The sequence below is a fragment of the Camelus dromedarius genome, chromosome 30, assembly GCF_036321535.1.
Source record: "Camelus dromedarius isolate mCamDro1 chromosome 30, mCamDro1.pat, whole genome shotgun sequence".
Classification (NCBI taxonomy): domain Eukaryota; kingdom Metazoa; phylum Chordata; class Mammalia; order Artiodactyla; family Camelidae; genus Camelus; species Camelus dromedarius.
Window position 1 is genome coordinate 21,098,229 of NC_087465.1, and position 23,300 is coordinate 21,121,528.

Consider the following 23,300-nt stretch of genomic DNA (forward strand, 5'->3'; position numbering starts at 1 on the left):
TGAAATGAGAATGCTTAAAATATTTCACTACTAAATTTGATGTTTGATCCAAGTTTCTATGTGATATTCTTTCTTAAATTCAATAAGTTTTCAGACAATTTTCTTTCTTTTTTCTCTTTCTTTCTTCTCTTTCTTTTTTTGTCCTCAGGAATTGGCATTGAGTTTTCATCAAATGCTTTTTAAGACTCTAACAAGTTTGTAATATAGTTTTTCATCTTTAGTTTGTTAATGTAATGAATTCTATTAGGAGATGATCTAATATAGAGCCATCCTTGCATTCCTGGGATTAAACTCTACTAGTTTGGAAGTGTTGCTCTTTTTATACTGTTGAATATGATTTGCTGTATGTAATCAATTTTAATATATCTTTTATTTATATTCCCAAGAAAGATTTGCCTATGATTTCCTTTTTGAGGTATTCTTACCCAGTTGAGGTATTAGGTTTCATTAAATTAAATTGATATAAAGTTTTCTGTCCCCTCATCTGGGCAGTTTAGTTAACAGTGGCAAGATTGTTTCTTAAAAGTTGTGTAACACTTTCCATAACGTGTTCTGGGCTTAGAGTTTTCTTTTACTTGGTACATTTTTTTTTGTTGGCTATTTTTAAAAATTCTTTTTAGATTTTTGGCCTATTTAGGTTTTCAACACATTTTGAGTCAAAAAGTTTCTCCACATTTTCCTAGAAATGCACCCATTTACTCTGAATTTTCAAATGTACTGGTATAGTATACAGCTGACCTTTGAACAATGTGGGGATTAGGAGTGCTGACCCCCACGCAGTCAAAAATATACCCATAACTTCAGCCCTTTGTAACCACGGTTGTGCATGAGCAGATTCAGTTAACTGCCAATTGAGTAGTGCTGTAGTGTGTGTTTATTGAAAAAAGTCCATATATAAGTGGACCTTCAAAGTTCAAACCCATGTTGTTCAAGGGTCAACTGTACAAACTTTTCTCTTTTAAACCTTTTTACCACGTCTTTAATTATGATCCATTTCCTTATTTCTAGTAGTTTTTTTGTAGCATACCTTTTCTTCATCATCAAACTTGCCAAAAGTGTGCTTTTTTGTTGTTTTTCCAAAAAATCAACTTTTTATTTTCATAATAAAAATTTACCTTATATTTCATTTTCTTTCTTATTTGATTAATTTTTGCTTCATCTTCATTATTTCCTTCTGTTTTCATATATCATTTTTTATATTCCTGACTTGAGTGCTTATTTATCTTCAGACTTTCTCACTTTATAATATACTCATTTAAAGATTAGTGCTTTCTAGAATCATCATGAACTAGATTTATTTTATGTAAAAATATGGCAGTTCTCCATATTGTGAAAGAAAATGATAAATCTCTAACATATGATTTAACTATTTACTATTAAAACAGGGAAACTAAGGTTAAATATATTAGAAAATCGATTTTTTAGCTGACAGTGAAATCATGGTTATGAGATTTTGCATTTTAATGAGATCTCAAAAGAATATCCTTAACTTCTGCATTGTTGTCTTGCTAAAGATATAAAGATATCTTTCCATGAAATGGGAAAAAATCACATTTTGTTTGGATATAGTTTTTAAAACAAATTTGAACAGCTATAAAACCTGTTCTATAGGCTTCGTCCTGCTGAAATAGATAAGCAATAACTATGAAAAACAAAAAACAAAATAAAAGAACTCCCTGGGTCAGAGATCTTCTCAGAAGCGAGGAGCATCTTAGTAGTACCTTGATTTTCAGATTGGTGGCCCTTGCTTTGGCTTCCTACTCCCCATATCAGATATAGAATTAAATCATTTCCTAATTCTATGGATTCCTGTGTTCTGATTTAAATTAATTTAATTAGTATGTTTACCTTAGTTTTAACTGATTTTAGGGCATCCAATATTTTCTGCAGGTTTGGGTTGGCTGGACCAACCTGGAGATTAAAAAAAAAATAAAGTGTGAGATAAAAATTATTATCAAGTCCTGTTTAGTTAATTTTTTTTCGATCAAAAACAGTAGCTGAAGAAAAGTAAGGTATTTTTGCTTTAGGGGAGGAAATTTTGCTAGAAGTTTGTTTTTGTGGGCCCTGTACTCTGTAAATGATTCATAATGTGTAACCACAGATAAAGTGGCAAATAAAAATCTTGTTTTTAATTTAATATGGGTAAGATGTTCAAAGATATGCAAGTCGAAATCCAGAAATTCAGCAAAACTGTGATACAGAAACAAACGTCTTAACTTTTGATCAAATCTATTAATTATAATTGGTGCAGTGAATGGCATGTTATAAATAAACAATAAAGGTTAACTAGAATTACTGTAATTCCAAAATTTAGTCACCCAAATATACCCAATTTAGTAGGAACTTCCCTTTAGAACTTTTAGGGACTCTCCTGTAGAGGAGCCGAACAAACCTGCCATTCTAAATATCAATTAAACTTTCTTTATGGGACAAAAATTCTCTTAATTTTTTTTCCTGATAAAATGTTAAATCAATAAACTGACTCTATGATGTAGGAAGAAAGGCAATGTGGAAGAGCTGAAAAATAAAAATTCATTCCATCTTTAACACCTTTCCATTTTGTCTCTGCCTGAAACTTATTTCTCTCTTCAAGAGGGAAAAGCCAAAAAACTCCAATAAAACCCCACAGTCTACTAGGGAACTGTGTCACCTGTGGTCACTTATTAGTAAAGAACTTTCCAGAAAAAGAGAAAAGAGTCAAACATTTTTTTGCCTTATTTCATCCTATTTTGAGGTCTGATTGGTAAAAAAATAATTTTAATAGAGCTCTGTAACTCTCTGTAACTCACCTTCATCAAAACACCAATAATTGCCAAACCATCAGCCTGTGAGGCAGCTTCAGCAAAGCTGGAGTACTTAGCAGAGTTCCAGTGAACTATATGAAACTGGAAATGATAATGTGGTTAAGCAGTTACTTATAACCATTGTGAAGGTAAAAATTAAGTCATACATTAATTTGTTAATATATGAAGATGTACCTTGGGTTAGAAAGATAAAACTATGTGAACTTTTACCTAGGGCTTGAGAAGGCTATATTTTCATTCTTAAGAAGGGTTAACTGTGTGTTGAGTAGAGTGGGTAAGTGGCAGATTTTGGAACCACTAAGAAATTTCTTTTCCCACAATATCTTAACTGTTCAGTATTACTTCTTTTTTAAAAACAAATCTCTCTTTGGTGTGAGATCAGGAATTCTTTTTTTTATTATTATTTTTTATTGAAGTATAGTCAGTTACAACATGTCAATTTCTGGTGTACAGCATAAGTTTCAGTCATACCTATACATACATATATTTGTTTTCATGCTCTTTTTCATTAAAGGTATTGAATATAGTTCCCTGTTGCTCTACAGAAGAAAACTGTAGATCAGGAATTCTGACTAACCAGTTTTGACACAAAAATTGAAATAACTTTCTCTCACTTGAGATACTTCTTATTAACTTTATGAAAAGAGGGTCCTGAAGTATCTGGGAATCATGACCAAAAAATTCTCTTTTGCTGGCAAGGGGAAGTAATCAGCTTTTTAAATTTTATTTATTTATTTAAAGGCGGTACTGGGGATTGAACCTTCCCCATAGTTTTCCCATGGGAGGATTTTGACTTGAATTAGGGCTAAACTCAGATGCCATTCTTGAAAGAATCCTTTTCTGACCATCCAATGGAAAGTGATCATCTGGTCACTCATATCCTTCTAAATCAAATCAATTCTCTCCATGCCACGAATCTCTCTCATTCTCCCCACCTCTCCCTCCCTCCTGCTCTCCCTTCCTTTCTCCCTCCCACCTTCTGTCATGTGTTGAACTTTGTGGCTAAGTGCCTGTCATCTCCAGACTGGATTAATTTTATTTTTCTCAAATTAGAGGAGAGAATCACCAATTTAGTTTTCTTAGATACAACCAAATATCCTCCCCCAAAGATACTACTAATACTAATTTAGGCTTTCAGTCCAGTTGACTTTAGTCTGCCTACAATTTTATGAAGGAGAAATAGGAAAAGGCATTTAATGGATTTCTGAATATTGAAAGTTATTAGTCTAGCTTTACAATGTAACATAAAGTGAGTTATATTTATATACTATTCCTATGTCCTCTATTAAAATGAAAAGTGCACCTACCCTGTATTTAACAATCCCTCTAATGAAAATCTGCCCTACATAATTGCTTTCATTAGTGCATAAGATGTATGGACAGATGCATTTATTGCAAAATTTTTTGGTAAAAGCAAAAGAAAAAAACCCCAACAGAACAAGAAGCAAAAGGCATTGTGATTGTCCATGTGTAGGGGTCAGTTAATAAATTCTGATATATGCATACACTAAAATACTGTACAGACATTAGAAAAAGAGGTGGAATTACACCGAGTTGGAAAAATGATCATGATAAATTGGTAAGTGGGAAAAAAAGGCATGTTGCAAAAGTATATATATTACAAATTCATTTTATAAAAGTAAAATAAAAAAGCCAACCTATCTACGCTGTTACAAATGTATTACATATTCCTATATATAAAGGGCAAAAGTTCTTCTTTTCAACCAGACCCTCTGTTAACAACCTGATGCAAATGTTCTTGATTTTTCCACGGATACACAGACAAAATGCCTTGGACTAGATCACAAACTTCCATGTGGGCAAGAGGCCAGAGGGCAGCCCGATGTCACAGTAAAAGTTTTTGAGGCATTCTAAAATGAGAGAGGATTCTGGGCTCAGGAGTTCAGCTCCAAGTTCAGCTGCCTCTTTCACACCAAAAATTCTCCTCTATTGCCAAACGTGGTGTGTCTGTCTTTGATTTTAATGGAGCCTGGGAGTCCCTTACGTGGACCAGAATGCTCATTCCTTTGGAGCCACTGTAAGGGTGTCTTATGTTGTAAGGCAGCTGCTTCTGGGAGTACTCTCAGCGCAGTTATCTCTCACTCACTGAGTTACATTACCTCTGCAGAATATTTGACTCCATCCACTAAGTGCTCAGAACCATAGTCATCCGTGATGCCCCAGTGAAAATGGAACTGACGAAGCCTATAGCTTCCAGAGAGAGGACCACCTTTCAGAACTTAAAGAAAAAGGAAACAATGTTAGTATGTTAGTGCTACAATCATAAACTCCAGTTTGCCTTCTCATGTAATATAAATTAACATTAAATGGGGTTGAGGAGAAATGAAAACAAACACTAGCACCAGAATTTCCATCTTGGTTTTTTTTCCTGCACATCCACATTGATGACATTCATGTGTATTGTGCACCCTAAGATAGTGCATGACTTATATACAATTCTCAGCGCATGGACTGTAGTTTTACCTTTTCCTGCCTTCAGTAGAACATACTGGGAGATGAGTGAATTATATGATTACAGGGCTTTCCTTGAATCTGCTTTAATCTGCAAGTCCATTCATTTACTCTTTCAACAAAGACAGTAATGGGAAGTATGCATCAAGATCTTCAGTGATTTAGTTTTTGGTAACAAATTACTCATCACATACCTTGTAACTGATCAAGACACTAGCGGGTATCTTGACAGCTTTGTAGAGAACCCCTAGGCAGGGACTAAAAGAAAGTGTCAGTGGGGCAGTAGGATCACTTAAAAAATTTTAACAATGAACCATGTTTCTTTAGAGAGCCTACTCAATCATACGATTAATAAAACACATAATATCAGGTCTAATCCAATATTAACAATGGACATAGCCCCAGGGTGTCTAAAATTTAGGCTCAGAACCTTGTAGGAAAGTGCTAAAGCAAATTTTGCCTTTTGTCAGTAGAGTTGTTTTGTGAAATTGTCAGTTAATAAATTATTCAGTAAACATTTTTGAAAGTCTTACTGTGTAGCAGGAAATGTACTAGACTCTGGGGTATGAAGATAATTCAGTCATTACGGTCTAGCAGGGAGAGGGGAAGATAGGTAAGTATACTTATGCACAAAGTTGTTCTGTGCGAGGTGCAGGGGGGAGGGTATAGCTCAGGGTTAGCGTGAATGCTTAGCATGCATGAGGTTCTGAGTTCAATCTCCAGTACCTCCATTAAAAAGTAAATAAATAAACCTAATTACCAGTCCCCTCTCCCCCCAAAAAAGATGCATGCAAGGCCATTTTCTTACTGGTACCCAAGCACTTCTCAGTTATAGAGCCATTTTTTCTGGTCACAAAAGATAAATATATTCTTCACCTCTGTTTTTCTTCCCTACTGTGCTCCTCCATCCTCATCTCAATTAGAAAATATTTGCATTTTCAGTTTTTATATTCATGATGGTTCACAGACCTTTTTGGAAAAAAAGTACTGTTCATTCAGAGGATGTGAAGTGAGCATGAAGACATTGGAAATTGGAAGAGTTGGAACACTGTCACTGAGAAGAAGAAGGACTGAGTTGGGAGCCCCCCAAATCATCTTTACTACTTAGAAATTTTCTGAAAGTTCAAGATGCCTCACCAGATTACAGCGATATTACACATGTGCACAAGACTGAAGATGGGCATTGTGTTTCTTAACGACCTGTTGTTTTAATTTCCCCAGGAAAGTCAAAGAAAAAATCAGAAGGGTCTTTGGCTCACCTGATCGGTTATCATTGTCCTCAAAGTTTACATGGAAGGAATGTCCCACGTTGACGATTTCCTTGGCTGTGGCTGGATTGTAGGAGACACTGATAGGTTTGAGCGAGGTGTCATGTTTGGTTTCACTGGTTTTAATGTTGATAGGAGATTGGTTATTACCATTTGCAATGGGGTACAACTTGCCCCACTGTTCAGGACCTACAAGGACAAACACATGCTTACAGTCAAAACCTGATCAAATGCTCAATTCCAAGTTTTAGGAATATAACTTTGTTTATTAAATTAGGATTTATTCAGGTATCTTAAATGATATTCTGTTTAACTTAACAGAAATTTAATATTTCAAAATGTCCCTTTTCCATTTATTTATTTTTTAATTGAAGTTTAGTTAATTTACAATATTGTGTTAGTGTCTTGTACAGCATACTGATTCAGTTTTACTCATATATATTCTTTTTCATTATATGTTATTACAGGTCCATCCATGTTGCTGCAAATGGCATTATTTTATTATTTTTATGGCTGAGTAGTATTCCATTGTATACCACAACTTCTTTGTCAATGGACATTTTGGATTGGGTTATCTGTTTTTTTGTTATGGATTTGTATGAACTGTTTATATATGCTGGAAATTAAGCCCTTGTCAGTTGCATCATTTGCACATATTTTCTCCCAGTCTGTAGGTTGTCTTTTCATTTTGTTGATGGTTTCCTTGGCTGTGAAAAAGCTTATAAGTTTGATTTGGTCCCAATTGCTTATTTTTGCTTTTATTCCTGTTGCCGTCAGAGAATGACCTAGGATAACATTGCTATGATTTATGTCAGAGGATGTTTTGCCTATGATTTCTTCCAGGAGATTTGTGCTGTCCTGTCTTATGTTTAAGTCATTCTGAGTTTATTTTTGTGTATGGTGTGAGGCAGTGTCCTAATCACTTATTTACATGCGGCTGTCCACTTGCCGACACCACTCGCCGAACAGACTGTCTTTTCTCTATTGTAAGAATGCCCCTTTTCTGTGCTGTACTATAAAACAGTCTATTTGCCAACACAAGTAAAGTATTAATAGTCTATGGGATCAAATTATCCATATTTTACTGTTAGCAATAGATTTCTAATATAAATGTATGGAGAGAGGGAGAGACTGAAAGAGAGGGGGAGAAAGAAAACATTTTGTAGACAGCCATGACTCAAAGGACAACTGCTAAGAATACATGCAAAGCTTTTATAATTCAAAGTCAGGCAATTCAAACCATTAATCTATGACTGCGCAGTTATTTTAAGTGCTCAATACCTCTTTAATTGGAAAAGAGACATGAACGGAAGAACTTACCATTGTCGCCATCATATCCCCAGTCAGGACTTGACATGATCTTTTGCTCAGTTTTCTTTTTCTGAAAACAGAGATAACACCTGACTGCAGTTGAACCCACGGTAGACAACGGAAACCATCCCTTGGGGCTTTTTTTATGGAAATGTCCCTGCCCTTAATAGGTCTATTTCATCATCTCTACCTACCAGGAAATACATACATGTAAAACAAATGATGTTGTAAAAAAAGCCCACAAGGGTGAGGCCAATTCCAATTGTTTTATTTTCTCATACTGTAAAAGAGAAGTATCAAAATCCTAAGTTTTATAAAACCAAGCCCTGTTTGTCTTATATTCCTAGCAGATGTGACTGAATATTATCATATAAGATTCTTTGGATTTCCTAATTAAAAATTGAGATTTCTAATTTTACCCTTGCTGGATACTTAAGTGACACTGGCAATATAATTTAGTAAGGAGAATAATTTGTGTGTTTACAGGCTGATTGGCACTGGTATCATGATGCTAATTTAAAATCAGATAACAGAATCATTAATCATTTGTAATACGTATTATTCATAACAGTACATTTCAAAGACACACAAGATGAGAATAAAGTCATTCATCTTAGAGCAATATTGGAATTCATAAATGGAGAAGATTTTATTAATATTGAAATTAAATATGGCCCAATGTAGCTTTTACCCATCAAATGCAGGCCTCTTGGAATAGAAGCCTTTCTTTTGTATAGTTCTGTACAACTTATGAAGTAATTTAATATTATTTTATTTTACCATCACCACATGCACACAGATTCTGTACAGTGAGAATTATTGTTTTGTAGTTAAGAGATGTTGAGGGGCTTCACCACAATTAGCAAGAAGACAAGAAGCCAAGGCTTCAGCCTCCAAGTCTAGCTGTTTTCTTCACCACATCTCTGCTGAATGCCACACTGGGTGAGCTATGAGGTGGGCGACCCCTTAGTTTTCCTTCTCTGCCCACAATTCTCTTAAGCCCAACTGAAGCCTGGACCAAGGTGAGACTTGCCACCTGCTGAGTGATGAGAAGATCCACAGGAATTTTCAAGGAAGTGAAGGAAACTGATTAGCATGTGTCAGACTGGCTAGGTCCACATTTCCAAGGCTCTAAATACGCTCAGAGGAAATCCAATCTGAAAAATTAAGCGTCCATGCCCTGAGAGTCATACCTCCTTTCCCCCGGGACTGTCTGAGCTGCCTGGGCTTTCCAAAAGAAGAGGATCAGACACAATTTTTAGCCAGGCTGACTAGAGGCACATCGTTTGTCCCTTTTGGCTAACGATAGCCAGCTGGCTCAGATGCAGAGTGGGAAGTGACCCAAGCTTCCATTCCACGCTTTAGTTGGCAGAAGGAACTAAATAAGAACTTTTTTTTAAAGGTACCCTTTATTGAGCATCCAGTGTGTCTCAGATGTTATGCTAACAAGTTCATATGCATTAATTCATTTAATTCTTACAATAACCAAATTAAACATTAAAATTTGTATTCTGTGTAAGAAGAAATTGAAGACAACTGCTCAGTGTTATATAAAGCTTATAAGCGGCTGCTTACATCTTGTAAACCTAGGGTTTAAGCCTAGATCTGCCTAACCCCAAAGCTTACACTCTTTCTTAACCTTCAACTGTCAACAAATGCCCATCGACCTCCACTTGATGCGGAGAATTGGATTGGTTGATTTGGTCTGATCTGGCTCAAGATGACCAATCATCAGACCTGATCCTTGGGATACTTCATTCCAGACTTAAAGAGACTCAGGTTGGCCAGAAGCCCATGCCATGAATAAAGCTGTCTATTCTTTGCCAGATAAGTTGCTTCCTAATTGACACCCTGTTAACAGAAACTTTAAATTGAACTACTGTATTTAACAATCTATTTGAAAGAAAAAGACAACTCCCTTTTCATTGCATGATTACATGATAATTCATCACATGAAGGTTTTAACTTTATATGGGATGGTAATTTGTTTAAAGTTTTAGGCACAAAATTACCTTGAACCCTAACTATTATGACCCTCTGTTCCACTATGTACCCAGGGTGTGTTTGTGTACTCCCACGAGCAGAAAACTATATAGAGAAAGGATGTAAAATTTAATGAGCGCTTACAGTTTCATAAGAACTAACACTCCTCTCGTTTACCTTTAGCCTTTTTTTTCTGCTCACAAACTTGGCCTCTTTCAACTTAATATCTATGCTAAATCCAAGATGTCTCATTTTGTGTTCACTTCCCTTTCACATGGAGCCTCCGCGTAGTGACCTCTTCTTATAATCTCTGGGCTTTTGCATACCAAGGAGGTCAGTTTACACAATCTTTACTCTCTTAATCTAACAGTTTATTCCCTAAAACTGTATCTAAGCACATACTGACAAAGACATTCCCTCCGCTGTTAGAATGTTCCAAATAAATCCATATGTACTTGAAACTGAATCAGGAGCAGCTAGGCTGATGGAAAAACTTCTTTTAAAAAAAACCATGCAAAAGTACATAAGTAATTTTGATAGAGAATTGGTTAATTGATAGCACAGAGAGGTATCCAGTAGTATCAATTATATGTCAATAAAACAGAAAAAAATAGAAACAAAAAATGTAGGACTTTAAATAGAGATTTTTAAATGTTGAAAGAATAATGTGCAGAGTGTTTAATTTTAATAATTACATTGGTTTAATTTGTAAAATTGATGAAAATGTATTAATGGGCTGGGGGGAGGGAGAAAGATACCTTCCTTTATTTTATGGAATGGAATTTTAGAGGTCAAATATTACTGAAAAAATTTGAAAGATGAAATATTGACATTATCTTAAGGGGATCCACCCTAAACCTTATGTCATAATTTTATCTCTTGACCTTCCTTTTCAATAAATAAAATTCTTGCAACAAACAAACAAACAACAGTATGAAGAGTGCTAAAAGATTTACTATTATTGTTAACAAAACTATCACCGTGTACTCATGCTAGGGGTGTTGGTGTAGGCTAGAAAAGACTGTCATTCATTGAATAATTACCATCTGTTGGACCCTTTGAAATAATGATCTAATTCAATTCTCAGAGTAGACCTAGGGGTTTGGTTAGTCTTACCCCACTATTAAAAGGAATAACTGAGGCTCAGAAAATTCAAGGAGAAAAACCAGGATCTGAATCCACTTCTGGTTACTTTCAAACCCATGAGGGCATCTTCTTCTCTATTCTATCACACCACAGTCTTTAAAACATTTGCTTTAAAGTTAGTTAATAGCTTATTACATTTATTTATTGAGTAATGTCAATTAACTTTGCTGAAGATTTTTTCATGCCCTAAAATGCTTTCCAAAAAAGCAGAGACATTTTCTCAGTGTTTTACAAAATTTAAAAATTATGTTTAGCCAACTTTAAATTCTATTTAAAAGGCTTAGCATTTCTTTTTGATTTTTTCTCCTCGTCTCTTAAATGAACATTTTCCTCTGATTTCTACTTTAATAATTTAAAATTGAAAACATGAACTCTTATGAAGGCATGTAAATTCTGATGAGTTTCAAATTTACATTTATAATGTAAAAAATAGCTAATTGGTATAGTAGGAACAAAGACTGTGAGAGAGTGCTGGTGTCTAGTTAGAGCAGAGATCTGCTAAACCCCACTGAGAAGAAATTCCAACAGGCACTAGCAGTTACACAATGCTTCGAGTTCCTCAAGGTTAAGTGGCTTCTCTGGGATATTTTCCCTAAAATAAGGAAATGCACGTAGTGAAAATCAAGTGTCATGTTTAACTATTAAACTTGGCATAACTCTCACATTGCTCCCTAACTTCTCTGCCTCTCCAGAATTGGTATTGCTTAAGGTGGCAGGATAAATCTTATTTCCAGTGGAGCAATGGATCATGGAAAATGTTAATATTACCCTGGACATTCCTACAGTAAGACAATTGGAAATTCTGATGAATCAATTTAAGTGGCATGATGGTTTGTCTGGATTGTCTCCAAATTGGTCTTTCTCTTCACTTACAACAAGATGGCTTACCAACGTTACTCTTTCTTGATGATATCTTCGTCTCCATCCATCCCAAGCTTGTTCCCGTTTTAGAACCTTTGTACTTTCTGTCTCCTCTGTCCAGATTGCTCTGTATCCAGATCTTTGCACAGGCTCAAGTATCACCTTGGAGACAACCTTCCTGACCTCCAAATTTAACATATCCTCCTCTTCTCAGTCACTCTATTAATTCATTCTGTCTTATTTCTTTCATAGCGTTTTTTTTGTTGCATCCTGAATTTATTCTTTTTCACATTCAGAAATTCACTTAATTGCTTAATATCAATAACCATCTCTATAATGACACTTCCAAAATGATGGACCATTGTATTATTTTTTTAATCATTTTGTTCACTTCAGTCACAACATGCATGGAAAACAGTGGTGTTCAATAAATATTTTAGTGAGAACAATTAAGTGGTCATTCTTAACTTCAATGATTGTACTTTGGTAAAGACTAAGGAGAGCAGAACCCTTATCGGGGGCTGCACCCACCCAACCAACCTCATGGGTCTGAACTCAGGGGTGTGTGAATGAGCTTTGCTGGAGCTGAACTCATGTTTGTATTTGGAACTAAGGAGAAGGAGCCTTTCCCCTCTCAGTTCTATTAATGGGAGGAATGAAGTGGCCCGTCTGTGTCTGTCAGTCACTGCTGGGAGAGTGAGAACGTTGGTCTTTATAAGTGTCAAATTTCTCGACACTTTCTGTCAAAATTTAACTCTTGAAATATGCTTTGAACTTTTAACATACAAATTTCAAAAACCCATAACTTATATGGATTTTATTACTGTCATGAAAGAAAAACTTTCAACCTTTTATTTCCTGCTTTGGAATATTTTACTTTCATTTTTGAAGGCAATTTAAAAATTCACTAATGAGTATTTTGATTAACTAAGTAAGTTTGCATAGGTAACTATTTTAATCCACAGCAAAGAGGCATTTAGTTTCTTACAATTTCATGCTTCCGAAAACATTAAATTTTAAACATAGCTAGTTGATTGTCATATGTATTGAAATTGCTGGTTGGAAAGATTTATCCACTTTACACACTGAAAGCATAGGCTTGTGCAATTTTAAGCTAATTGTCGGAAATCTTTTCTAGGGATAAGTGGGTAACTTGAGCAGGTTAACTGTACCAACCTCTAATTAATTAATTAATTAATTAATTAATTAATTAATTAATTATGAAACGGACAAAATAACATTTAAAGCTTATGTCCTGTGACTGGGGAATTGATGAGTCATTCTATAACAGAGGACATTATTAAGGAGTATTTTTCATATAGAAAGAAAATACTATGCAGGATGCTTTATGAGCCATATAAAAACTGCACGAATGTAAATGATTAACTTCAGCCTCAAAAAAAAAAAAAAAAGCTTGATTTTAACTCTCAGGTAAACAGATAATATAAAGGCATGAAATAAAATAAAATAGTCCAAGATTGCATGTGGCCTGAAATTCAAACAATTGCGTAACAGAAATCTGCTTGCTGCAGATGAAACGGCATCCTGTATGTAAACAGGAAAGGAGATAAGTCTCGAATGTAAATATTAAGGGGGTGAAGGTCAGTCCCATCAGTCACCTTGTCGTAACATGTTTCATGCAACCTTCGCTGGGGTCCATCTACCGAAAAGTGACCTGAAGATTTAAAAGCAATTTCTGCTGACTCCCCGAGTAATTTTGTTAACTCTCCAACTCATTTATCAAAGATTAGATTTCTCAAGCACATTTGCAGCTGAATGTGTCCTCTCTTACACCAGTGTTTCTTAACGTGTAGTCTGTAGCTCACCTGCCTCAGATTCATATATACGTGAATTAAAATGCATGTGCTACATACTTCAATTAAAAAAAGATCCATCCTAAGAAAAAATGCATATGCGTATGTTTCATCCAATCCCTTACTTTGGTGAGTTGACCTGAGCCAATTTAGATTGCTAACAAATATCAAGATCTTTTAGTAAATATTATTAGCTTTTTAAAGATGTATCTGGGGGCTACACGAATCTACCTTTACAATCCAATTACCAAAAGATACGTTTCAGTGAAAGCAAGTCTCTGATCAAACCCCCTCCGTTGTATATTCATTAGCAGCAAATTGGCACAAAATAGTCTTGTGACTTGCCTGTGGTTTTAGAAAGACTGCCTGTAAGTGAGGCTCCTCAACTAGCACCCTAAATGAAGGACTCATTCCGGACAGGCTTTGATGACATCAGGACTGGTGATCTTTGCTGTTGGTTCAAGCAGCTGGGTCCACTGGGGCCCACTGGGGCCTAGACTTACACACTACATCAGTGGCATTCAAGTGTTAGACTTGTCACTCATGTATCTCGTTCAAGCAAGAACTGTGGGTCCAGCTCATAGACATAGAATACAAACTCGTGGTTGTCAGGGGGGAGGTGGGTGGGAAGGGACAGACTGGGAGTTCGAAATTTGTAGATACTGTGACAGGTATATATAGAATAGATAAACAAGATTATACTGGGAAATGTATACAGGATCTTGTGGGAGCTCATGGTGGAAAAGAATGTGACAATGAATATATGTATGTTCATGTATAACTGAAAAATTGTGCTCTGCACTGGAAATGAACACAACATTGTAAACTGAGTATAACTTAATAAAATAAAATTAAAAAAATAAAAGAATTAGCAGCAGTTAAAAAAAAAAAAAACTACGGGTCCAGAAAAATTCCCTAGTCAGTTACTACTCTTGATATCTCTAATTTCATGAGCAGAATATTATGTCTACCATCCTTTATAGTAAATAACAAGCCTTTCAGTGTTGAGTTAGCTGTAAATATGGTAAGCGGTCACCTTTGAAGGTGCTAGGTCCCTATTAGGATGCTATTAAGCATTCCTATTAAGAATTAGATTAACAATCACATTATTTATACCAAAGTAACACCTATTGAATCAAAGTCTCTGCATAGGAGGCCTTAGAATGTGTGGCTTTAACAAACATTCCCAGGTTACATTTAAAAAAATAAATTTTTTTTTTAACTGGGGATTGAACCCAGGACCTCATGCATGCTAAGCATGTGCTCTGCCACTGAGCTATACTCTCGCCCTCTAGTTGGCATTTTAAAACACGTTTGGACCCTTTTACAAACACTCTTAAGATGCATGTCATTGTCCTGACATGCTTTCCTCCTTCAGGAAGTATGTCCAATCGTAGTAGCCACTTGAAAAACTATTTACTGTTTTACAAGTTTTATCCCCCCCACAAGATTTAAAAAATCATCTAATGCTTTTATAAGTACCCGACTCTAGAAGAGAAAATCTTTTTTCCATTCATTTCTTTTTTTGTGTGTGCTTTTTTTTTTTTTATCAGTTGGGTCAACAGGCTAACAACAGGATTGTTACTTGGGTGGTGACTTGCTCTGCAGGGATTTTTGAATCAAATGCTCAAGTCAAATGCGAGATTAAGGGAACGCAGGTGTAATAACCAAGTGCCCATTAGCACTGGAAATATTCATTGTGTATGCAGGAAGTTACTCTTTTAATTCACTCTTCACTGATCCTTGTCCAAGTAGGTCTACCTAAGGAAAGTGGCGAGCTTGCTAATTGAAATAGTAATTTACAGAATGACTTAGGGTGCACAGAAGAAGTACATTACAGACAGCCTCTTTATTGGCCTTAAAAGGCTTACAGTACAGTCTTAATCTTACCCATCAGGGATGAAGCAGTAGCTACAATGCTCCTTCAGTCTCTAAAAACTCTCTTTTGCTTCACCTCGATTTTCAGGTGTTAGTGTTCTCTAAACCTTGCCTATCTGTCTATCCCAATTTCTCTGAGTCATTCTATTTCTTTATTGTGAACTGGGTTAATAATATTACTCACCGTGAAGGTCTTCCTTTTTCAAAAAATGAAGATTAGAGATAAAGACACATAACAGATGCACAGTAGAGATAGCTATTATTTTTTCACTCAGTGTACTATTAATAATGGAAAATGGCATGGGTTGTGATTAAATAGGATGGGAGAGTTAAGTGCCCCCAAGAGTTGAGGACACAGGTTTGTGTCAGACCTTCCAAGACTTTGATTGATGAAGTGTACAGGCTAGTCAGCCTGAAAACCATGGAACGGTATCCTCCCTCAGGCTTTTTCTAAGAAATGGGTAAGAAATAAATGGAATGATTATAGATGGTTTTCAAGAAAGAAATTCTTTCCTCTAAAATTGCCCATAGAAAGGGAGATTTTACTCACTTTACTTGGACTCACATGATGTTAGAACTTTTAAGAAGATAGTGAGCTGGGAACAAATGTTAGCATTCCTTTTTAAAAGGAAGAAAGAGGCTTTCCCAGATGAGAAAGGTAAGCCACTTACGCAAAGTCAGGTGTACGTGTTAGAATATTGTCTTCCAACTCTGTGTTAATGATCCTTTCCAGTGACACATTATAAAATCTAACTAAAAATAGCTTTTCTTTCATCACTTTGCATTTCATTATTAAAAAAGATTAGTTATTATCCCAAAACAGTCTTTGTAGTTTCCCTAAAATAGGCTTCTTAATGTCTGCATAGACAATGCTTGGTTTTGTCCATGGGGGTGGGGGGTGTGTGTCAAGGTGTAATATGGGCCATCATCTCTCCTGAGTGACTGGATGCTGTGGGGTTTTTTTTGCATGTCCACAGCCAGCCTGTCCAGGCCCACAAAACTGTCACACGTCCTTCCTGAGGCTCCTTTGATGCCCACCCTTCCCACATTTCTCACATTTCAAAACTCTCTGGTTCCAGCATTGCTGGTGAACACATATTTCCACATTTCCACCAAAATCTGCTTAATTTCTTCTAGTCCTAAGGCTAAAGGATCAGAGCACAGGATGGAATGTAACAGATCCTCTGGTCTTAGGTTGCTCGGGCAGGAAGAAGAAAAAGTAAATTTACATTAGTTTCCCTTCAACCAGATTTCAGAGACATTCTTGTCCTTTTAGCTAAAGGCAAAATAGCAAGATTTTAATGAAAGTCCCTCCAGATCCGGTCTCTCCTGTGTGGAAGCTTACTTGCATAATTAAGTTAGTTGCTAGAGGCCATATGTCTTATTCTGAATTTTTCTCTGCTTTGCTTTAAAATTTTTTTATGTTGCTCTAGGCAAATGAGATAAATACATAACTAAATACATATCTTATACTAAGCTGATCTCTAAGATGGATTTGGCTGTAAGTTAGTGATGACTTTTAAGGAATCTTAAAGATCTCTGATAAAATACAATCTTCCTTCAGCAATGACTCCCATAGCAAGAGTGCACAGGGACTTTTCTGGGGGTCTCTTACAGCTTCTTTCTGCAATCAGAAAACTGTGGAGAGGCTTTGGGGACCAGTTCTCAACCGCGACTTGAAACACCTTGGGTTTCCAACCTTCAGGGCGAAGAGTGAAAAAGGTGTTGACAGCATTTCCTTATCCTGCGTTTATCCGGCCCTGCGGTGGACTTCCTTAATATGCAATACTTTGGCCTTGCAGTAACAGCCCAACATCCTTTAAGATTGTCCTGGACTCTGCCTTTAACTACTTGGTAAAGTTCCACATAAGTTTCGTGCACCTGCCTGAGGATTACAAAGTAAGGGAATGACATGCTGGCAAGTGCCTTAGTTTTCCATCATCACCCAGGAGGCAGCCGGAACCAGTCTGGTGAGAAAGAACTCCAGGAACCGCCCCCCCCCCACCCCAGGTTCACGTCAATAACGCTTTTAGAAAGGAGATCCACAGAGGCCAATGGAGCCCTCCAGGGCCTTGGTCACTAAGAATCAAGGCCCAGGCAGAATGAAGCTTGGGGGCATGGATTTCCCAGAACAAACAAGGCTGATTTTATGTAACAATATGATCGGGGAAGATGAATTCCTGGCAAATGTTACCAGTTCCCCCTGTTGGCAATTTCTGGGGGTGCCAGCTAGCTGGGCTTACATTTGACATTCCTACAATGCGGCCTTTTGCTACTTCTGCCCCAGACTCCGAGAATTCTCAGAGATCCCCCTGCAGAGTCGGGCAGGATTCAACTGTGTGTTTACTTGCAGCTGACACCAGCTGTTGTTAGCCTTTTCTGTCCTAATTTTGTTTTTTGGTTTTTTTGGTTAAGATTGTGTTGCTCATCCTTCTCCCACTTCTGATACTACTTATAAAGTGCCAAGCTATTTTTTTGGTGAACACGGTACTATTAGTAAATACCAGTGCTCCTTCCAAAGGAGCATTGACTATTGACATCAAGTCACTTCTGGAAATTGGGCTGACTGTGCCATGTATTAGCCGGTTACCCTGTTTTTTAAAGGAATATTTTAACTTTAAGATAAGAGGTGGCAAATGCAGCTTTGCTTAAGGATTCAAGTCCTTAAAACATAAAATTGGAGTGGTGACGAAGAAAGGAACCATTCCTTAGTGGCAGCTAGACATCGTAAAGTTTGAAGAAAAGATAGGGTGTCTTTTATTAGATCAAATATTAGCAGCAATGTTCTGGCATGATGCACATGCCTTCTGTATGAGATGAATATGACATCCACTCAAAAAACAGCCCAGTGGGGAGAGAAACGCCAACGATAATAGATGTGACCTTTCAGTGCCTTGGCCATTGGCATTGCGCGAGGGTAATCCTAGATCACCCATGTTTCCATTTGGATGTTGCTAAGACTGACAGGGCAGGTGTCCTGCCTAAAGCAATTGATTTACAATCTGCTTTCAGTCCCCTTCCTACTGGCCTCTTCCAAAGTGAGCTTGAAAATCCGGTTCTTTTCAAGATCTCCGCTGAGACCCTAGAGGCGAGGAACTGATAAATTATTTTTCTTACTTGTAAGGCTGTTACGGAACCAGTGCAAAGACTGCTGATAAATGGATGTACCTCAGAGATGTTTAAACTTACTAAATTGAGCAGGATAGAAATGCAGCTACTGACGGAGAACTTGAACCACGGTGTCTGGGCAAAGCTAAATCGAGCACAACTTAATCCCTTCATTACGGTATGAACAAGGAATAAGACAAGTGGTACCATGGTGGTCAGGCACTGCTTAAAGCACCACAACTTCTGGTTGTTGAAATTAACGATGGGTTGATTTTTGTGACTCACAGTTACTCACACACGGCCTTTGAGGTTACCAGCCCACCTCCTTAACCATCAGGGCTGCCCCTCAAATTCTTCAACCCAACTCCGGGGGATGGACGGAAAAAGTTTGTTGGGATGTCTTCTTAGGGTATAAAATTGGGCTAGACATCACTGCATGTGCAGGGGGAGAGAACCACATGCTCCAAGCAGCACTTACAGAATCCTGCTCCTCTCTGATTTGTCCTCGGCAGGAAAAGTGCTGAAAGCTAGTCCAAGGGGAATGTCAGAGTTTCATTCCGGAGTAGACACGTGTGAACCTGTCTTTTCTGGAAGCTGAACTCTGTTTCTAGTGCCCAGCTTGTATGTCAAATCTACACCTGTATGCCCGGGTCAGTTCTGTCCGGTGGCATCTGGAGCAGCTCCGCCCTCTGAACCTCAGCCCCAGCCCTCCCACCTGGACTCTGACCTTGTCTTTGTCTGGGGTTGGTCATCACAGTCAGACTGCTGCCTGCATCAGGACTCTTGTCTCTGCTCTGCCCATCCCCTGCCTGCCAGCATAGCTCAGCCTCCAGTCTGGAATCCCCTTATTCTACCCCGTTCTATGAGCTGATACTGACCATTAGTTGAGTTCAGGCTCATATGACTGCTTGGACCAGAGGCTGAGAGTTGAGGCCGGGGATCTGAGCAACAGAGGGAGAGGGCATGCTGGCACAGGCCAGAACAAAGGTCAGTGTGTGCTCTTTGGTGGTCAAAAATGTGTGGCGTACAGCATAATGTCCCAGATATGCATATATACATGAATATTCATTTTCATATTCTTTTTCATTAAACGTTATTACAAGATATTGAATATAGAAATTGACACATTGTAACTGACTATAGTTCAATCAAAAAAAAGTGTGGAAAAACATCTGGCGTAAGTGGGAAAAAGGTGAAAGCAAGAAGAACACGGGCCATTAACTATGTGCCCCACTGTGAGCAACACCAGGCTGTGTGTGCACTTGCAACTCAGCTGACTTGGGTAGCGTTTGTATCATGAGCCTTTCACATTGTGAAAAATCATTCATGGATATCTTAACTTGTGACTTTAATTTTTTGAATGGATAATAAGTCCATATGTTTCTAAACTTAAAGATATGAAAGGGTACAAAATAAAACAAACTCCCTCCCATCATTCCAGAGAGAACCATACTTATAATTTTCAAAAAATACAGGTAGTATTATTCTATATATACTTTTTTGGCCCTCACCTTTTCTCTGTAACATGTTATTTAATTTAAAAATTAAATGTCTTTTGGTGAGAACAAATAATTTCACACTTCTGTTGGATTCACGTGCAGCTAATACCTTGAAATCACAGAATGAAGCTACTTTAGAGAAAGCAAGGAAATAAGGCATACTTTAAAAGTCCCTAAATTCCTCTTTATGCATGAGAGGAAAATAGGATAAAATGACTTCAGCTTTTAAAAAGCTTTGTGAGCTACAGAGTCATTCACAAATATAACTTCTTACTGATTCCCAGTTGCTGATCTAAACCCTGGGGGCCACGTGTGCTTCAGAGTTTTAAATAGTTCAGATCTTATAAGATCATTACAGTGGAAAGATTATATAAGTAGTGTCCCTAGGAAGCCTGGGTGCGTCACCCTGTAATTGAATACATTACTATTTTTATAGCAAAATGTATGAATAGTCATAATAAGTAGAATAAATAAGGACTATAATTGGCTTTACATCAGGTCAGGTCAAGTTTGCCTCACAAATGAGTTCAGGTCAAGTCAGGTCAGATTTTTGCAGAAAATTTTTTGGTTTTCAGAAAGTTTCGGGTTTCAGGGTTGGAAGCAAGCCGTATGATGAGTGGGTCAACACGAAGGCAATAGAGGTGGAAGGAAAACCATCAGATCTAGACTCAGGGATCTGAATACCTGCTTTACAATTCACCCCTTGGATGGGACTGTGGAAGTTACCTGCTTACCTGTTTCCCAATCTGAAAAGTAGGAAAAGAATTCCTACCTTGCAGGCTTGTAGTGAGGGTTCATGACAATGTGTTTCAAATATCTGGTACCTGATAAACACACTATAATTGACAATTGCTGTCATTGTTCATAGGAGGTGGGATCTAATGAAATACAGTTAAAATTTTTTTTAAAACGAAGAATTTGAGGGGGGGAGGGTATAGCTCAGTGGTAGAGTGCATGCTTAACATGCACAAGATCCTAGGTTCAATCCCCAGTACCTCCATTAAAAAAAAAAGTTAACATAAATAAATAAACCTAATTACCTCCCCTCCAAAACAAACAAAAAGAAATAAAACAAAGAATTTGACAGTAGTAGGAGAAAGAGGTAGAATTTTGTACCTACTGAACCCAGATCAAATGCAATAAAGTGAAAAGTTATTTTAAACTTTAGAAACTTCAGGATAAATGGAATGTTACCCATCTGAACTCCCCCAAGGCATCCAAATGGATGCACTTTTACTCTGCTTTGAAATTAATTCCAAGCCCAGGGAGTGGAATACATAGTGTCTGTAATAATTTCAGAGTGATTCCCAGGGAACATTAAATCTGGCTGAGATTTCACATTATAGGAATTATCGAATGTGTGCCTTTAGCAAAAATCATTCATCAACTTACATATCTGAAGCTGCGGGGTTTAAACAAATACTCCAGTGTAACATTTCACTTGTTAGGGGACATGACCAAACAATCAGGTTACCAAGAATAAAATGGGAGTCCTAAAAACAGCAAAAACAAAGACAAAATTTTGTGTAAGAATCCCAAGAGAGTTCTTTAAGGAAAAAGGACCAGTACCTCAAAGTTTCTCATTCTGGGATTTGAATTGATGGCGACTTGTTGGGGTGGACAAGGCAGCACTGACCTAAGTTCAGAGTCCAGGAAGTTCCAAAGAGCCTCTGGAAATGAAATGTCTGCAAAGTGGATGGTCCTAAACCCAGCCTGTAGCGAGAAGGGCAGCGGTGGTCTGGACCCATCAGGAATTGGACCTAGGAACCTGTCCCACTCCAGGCATTTGTGGTCACACTTTCAGCCTCTGGACTGGGAAAACTATTTTAATTCATGCATTTACTCATTTAGCAATTATTTTTGAATGTTGAGTAATCGTAGTTCTATGAAAATATTCAAGAAACAGAGGGACATGCCCCTATTTTCATGGGTATTATAGCTTCCTGGGGACTTACAATAAACAAGTAAACAAGAAGCAACTTACTGAAAATTGTAAATTCTTTAAAGGAGTAGGCTAGGTAGGGACTGTGAGGGCAGGAATGGGCTACTTTAGATTAGGCAGACAGAGAAACCTATAAAAAGAAGTGATCTTCAGGCTGAGATGAGAAGGTACCAGTGGTGCCAAGAGGAAAGCAGGAGGCAGCTGGGGTGGAGGAGCATGAGCTGTTTCTTGTCCCTGGAATACTCCTTGTCTGCAAGTCTTTCCCGTTATTCAGATTTCAGATCCAGTGCCATCCCCTGAGATCTTCCTGACCTGCTAAACTTAACTTCTCCTCTTTCGCCAGTCACTTTCTATCCACTACCCTGCTTTATTTCCTCAGAGCTCTTTTTTTTTTTTTTTTAACATTTTTTATCGATTTATAATCATTTTACAATGTTGTGTCAAATTCCAGTGTAGAGCCCAATTTTTCAGTTATACATGAACATATATATATTCATTGTCACATTTTTTTCTCTGTGAGCTACCGTAAGATCTTGTATATATTTCCCTGTGCTATACAATATAATCTTGTTTATCTATTCTACATTTTTGAAATCCCAGTCTATCCCTTCCCACCCTCTGCCCCCTTGGCAACCACAAGTTTGTATTCTATGTCTGAGTCTATTTCTGTTTTGTATTTATGCTTCATTTGTTTGTTTTTTGTCTTTATTTTGATTCCACATATGAGCGATCTCATATGGTATTTTTCTTTCTCTTTCTGGCTTACTTCACTTAGAATGACATTCTCCAGGAGCATCCATGTTGCTGCAAATGGCGTTATGTTGTCGGTTTTTATGGCTGAATAGTATTCCATTGTATAAATATGCCATGTCTTCTTTATTTAGTCATCTGTTGACGGACATTTAAGCTGTCTCCATATCTTGGCTATTGTAAATAGTGCTGCTATGAACATTGGGGTGCAGGTGTCATTTTGAAATAGGGTTCCTTCTGGAGCGGGAATCCTGGGTCATATGGCAAGTCTATTCCTAGTCTTTTGAGGAATCTCCACACTGTTTTCTATAGTGGCTGCACCAAACTGCATTCCCACCAGCAGTGTAGGAGGGTTCCCTTTTCTCCACAGCCTCTCCAGCATTTGTCATTTGTGGATTTTTGAATGATGGCCATTCTGACTGGTGTGAGGTGATACCTCATTGTAGTTTTGATTTGCATTTCTC

General features: G+C 37.3%; 1 protein-coding gene across 1 annotated transcript in view; it reads right to left on the reverse strand.

Annotated features, from left to right (window-relative positions):
- The window catches only part of CA1 (carbonic anhydrase 1), a 44,486-nt gene that overhangs the window by 2,380 nt on the left and 18,806 nt on the right, over window positions 1-23,300 (reverse strand). The window contains exons 2-6 of the mRNA XM_031441405.2: window positions 7,865-7,925; window positions 6,536-6,733; window positions 4,925-5,043; window positions 2,790-2,885; window positions 1,849-1,911 (exon numbers count right to left, since the gene is read on the reverse strand). Coding sequence (XP_031297265.1) covers window positions 1,849-1,911; window positions 2,790-2,885; window positions 4,925-5,043; window positions 6,536-6,733; window positions 7,865-7,901 — 513 coding nt within the window. The 5' untranslated portion in view covers window positions 7,902-7,925. The remainder of the gene's footprint in view (window positions 1-1,848; window positions 1,912-2,789; window positions 2,886-4,924; window positions 5,044-6,535; window positions 6,734-7,864; window positions 7,926-23,300) is intronic.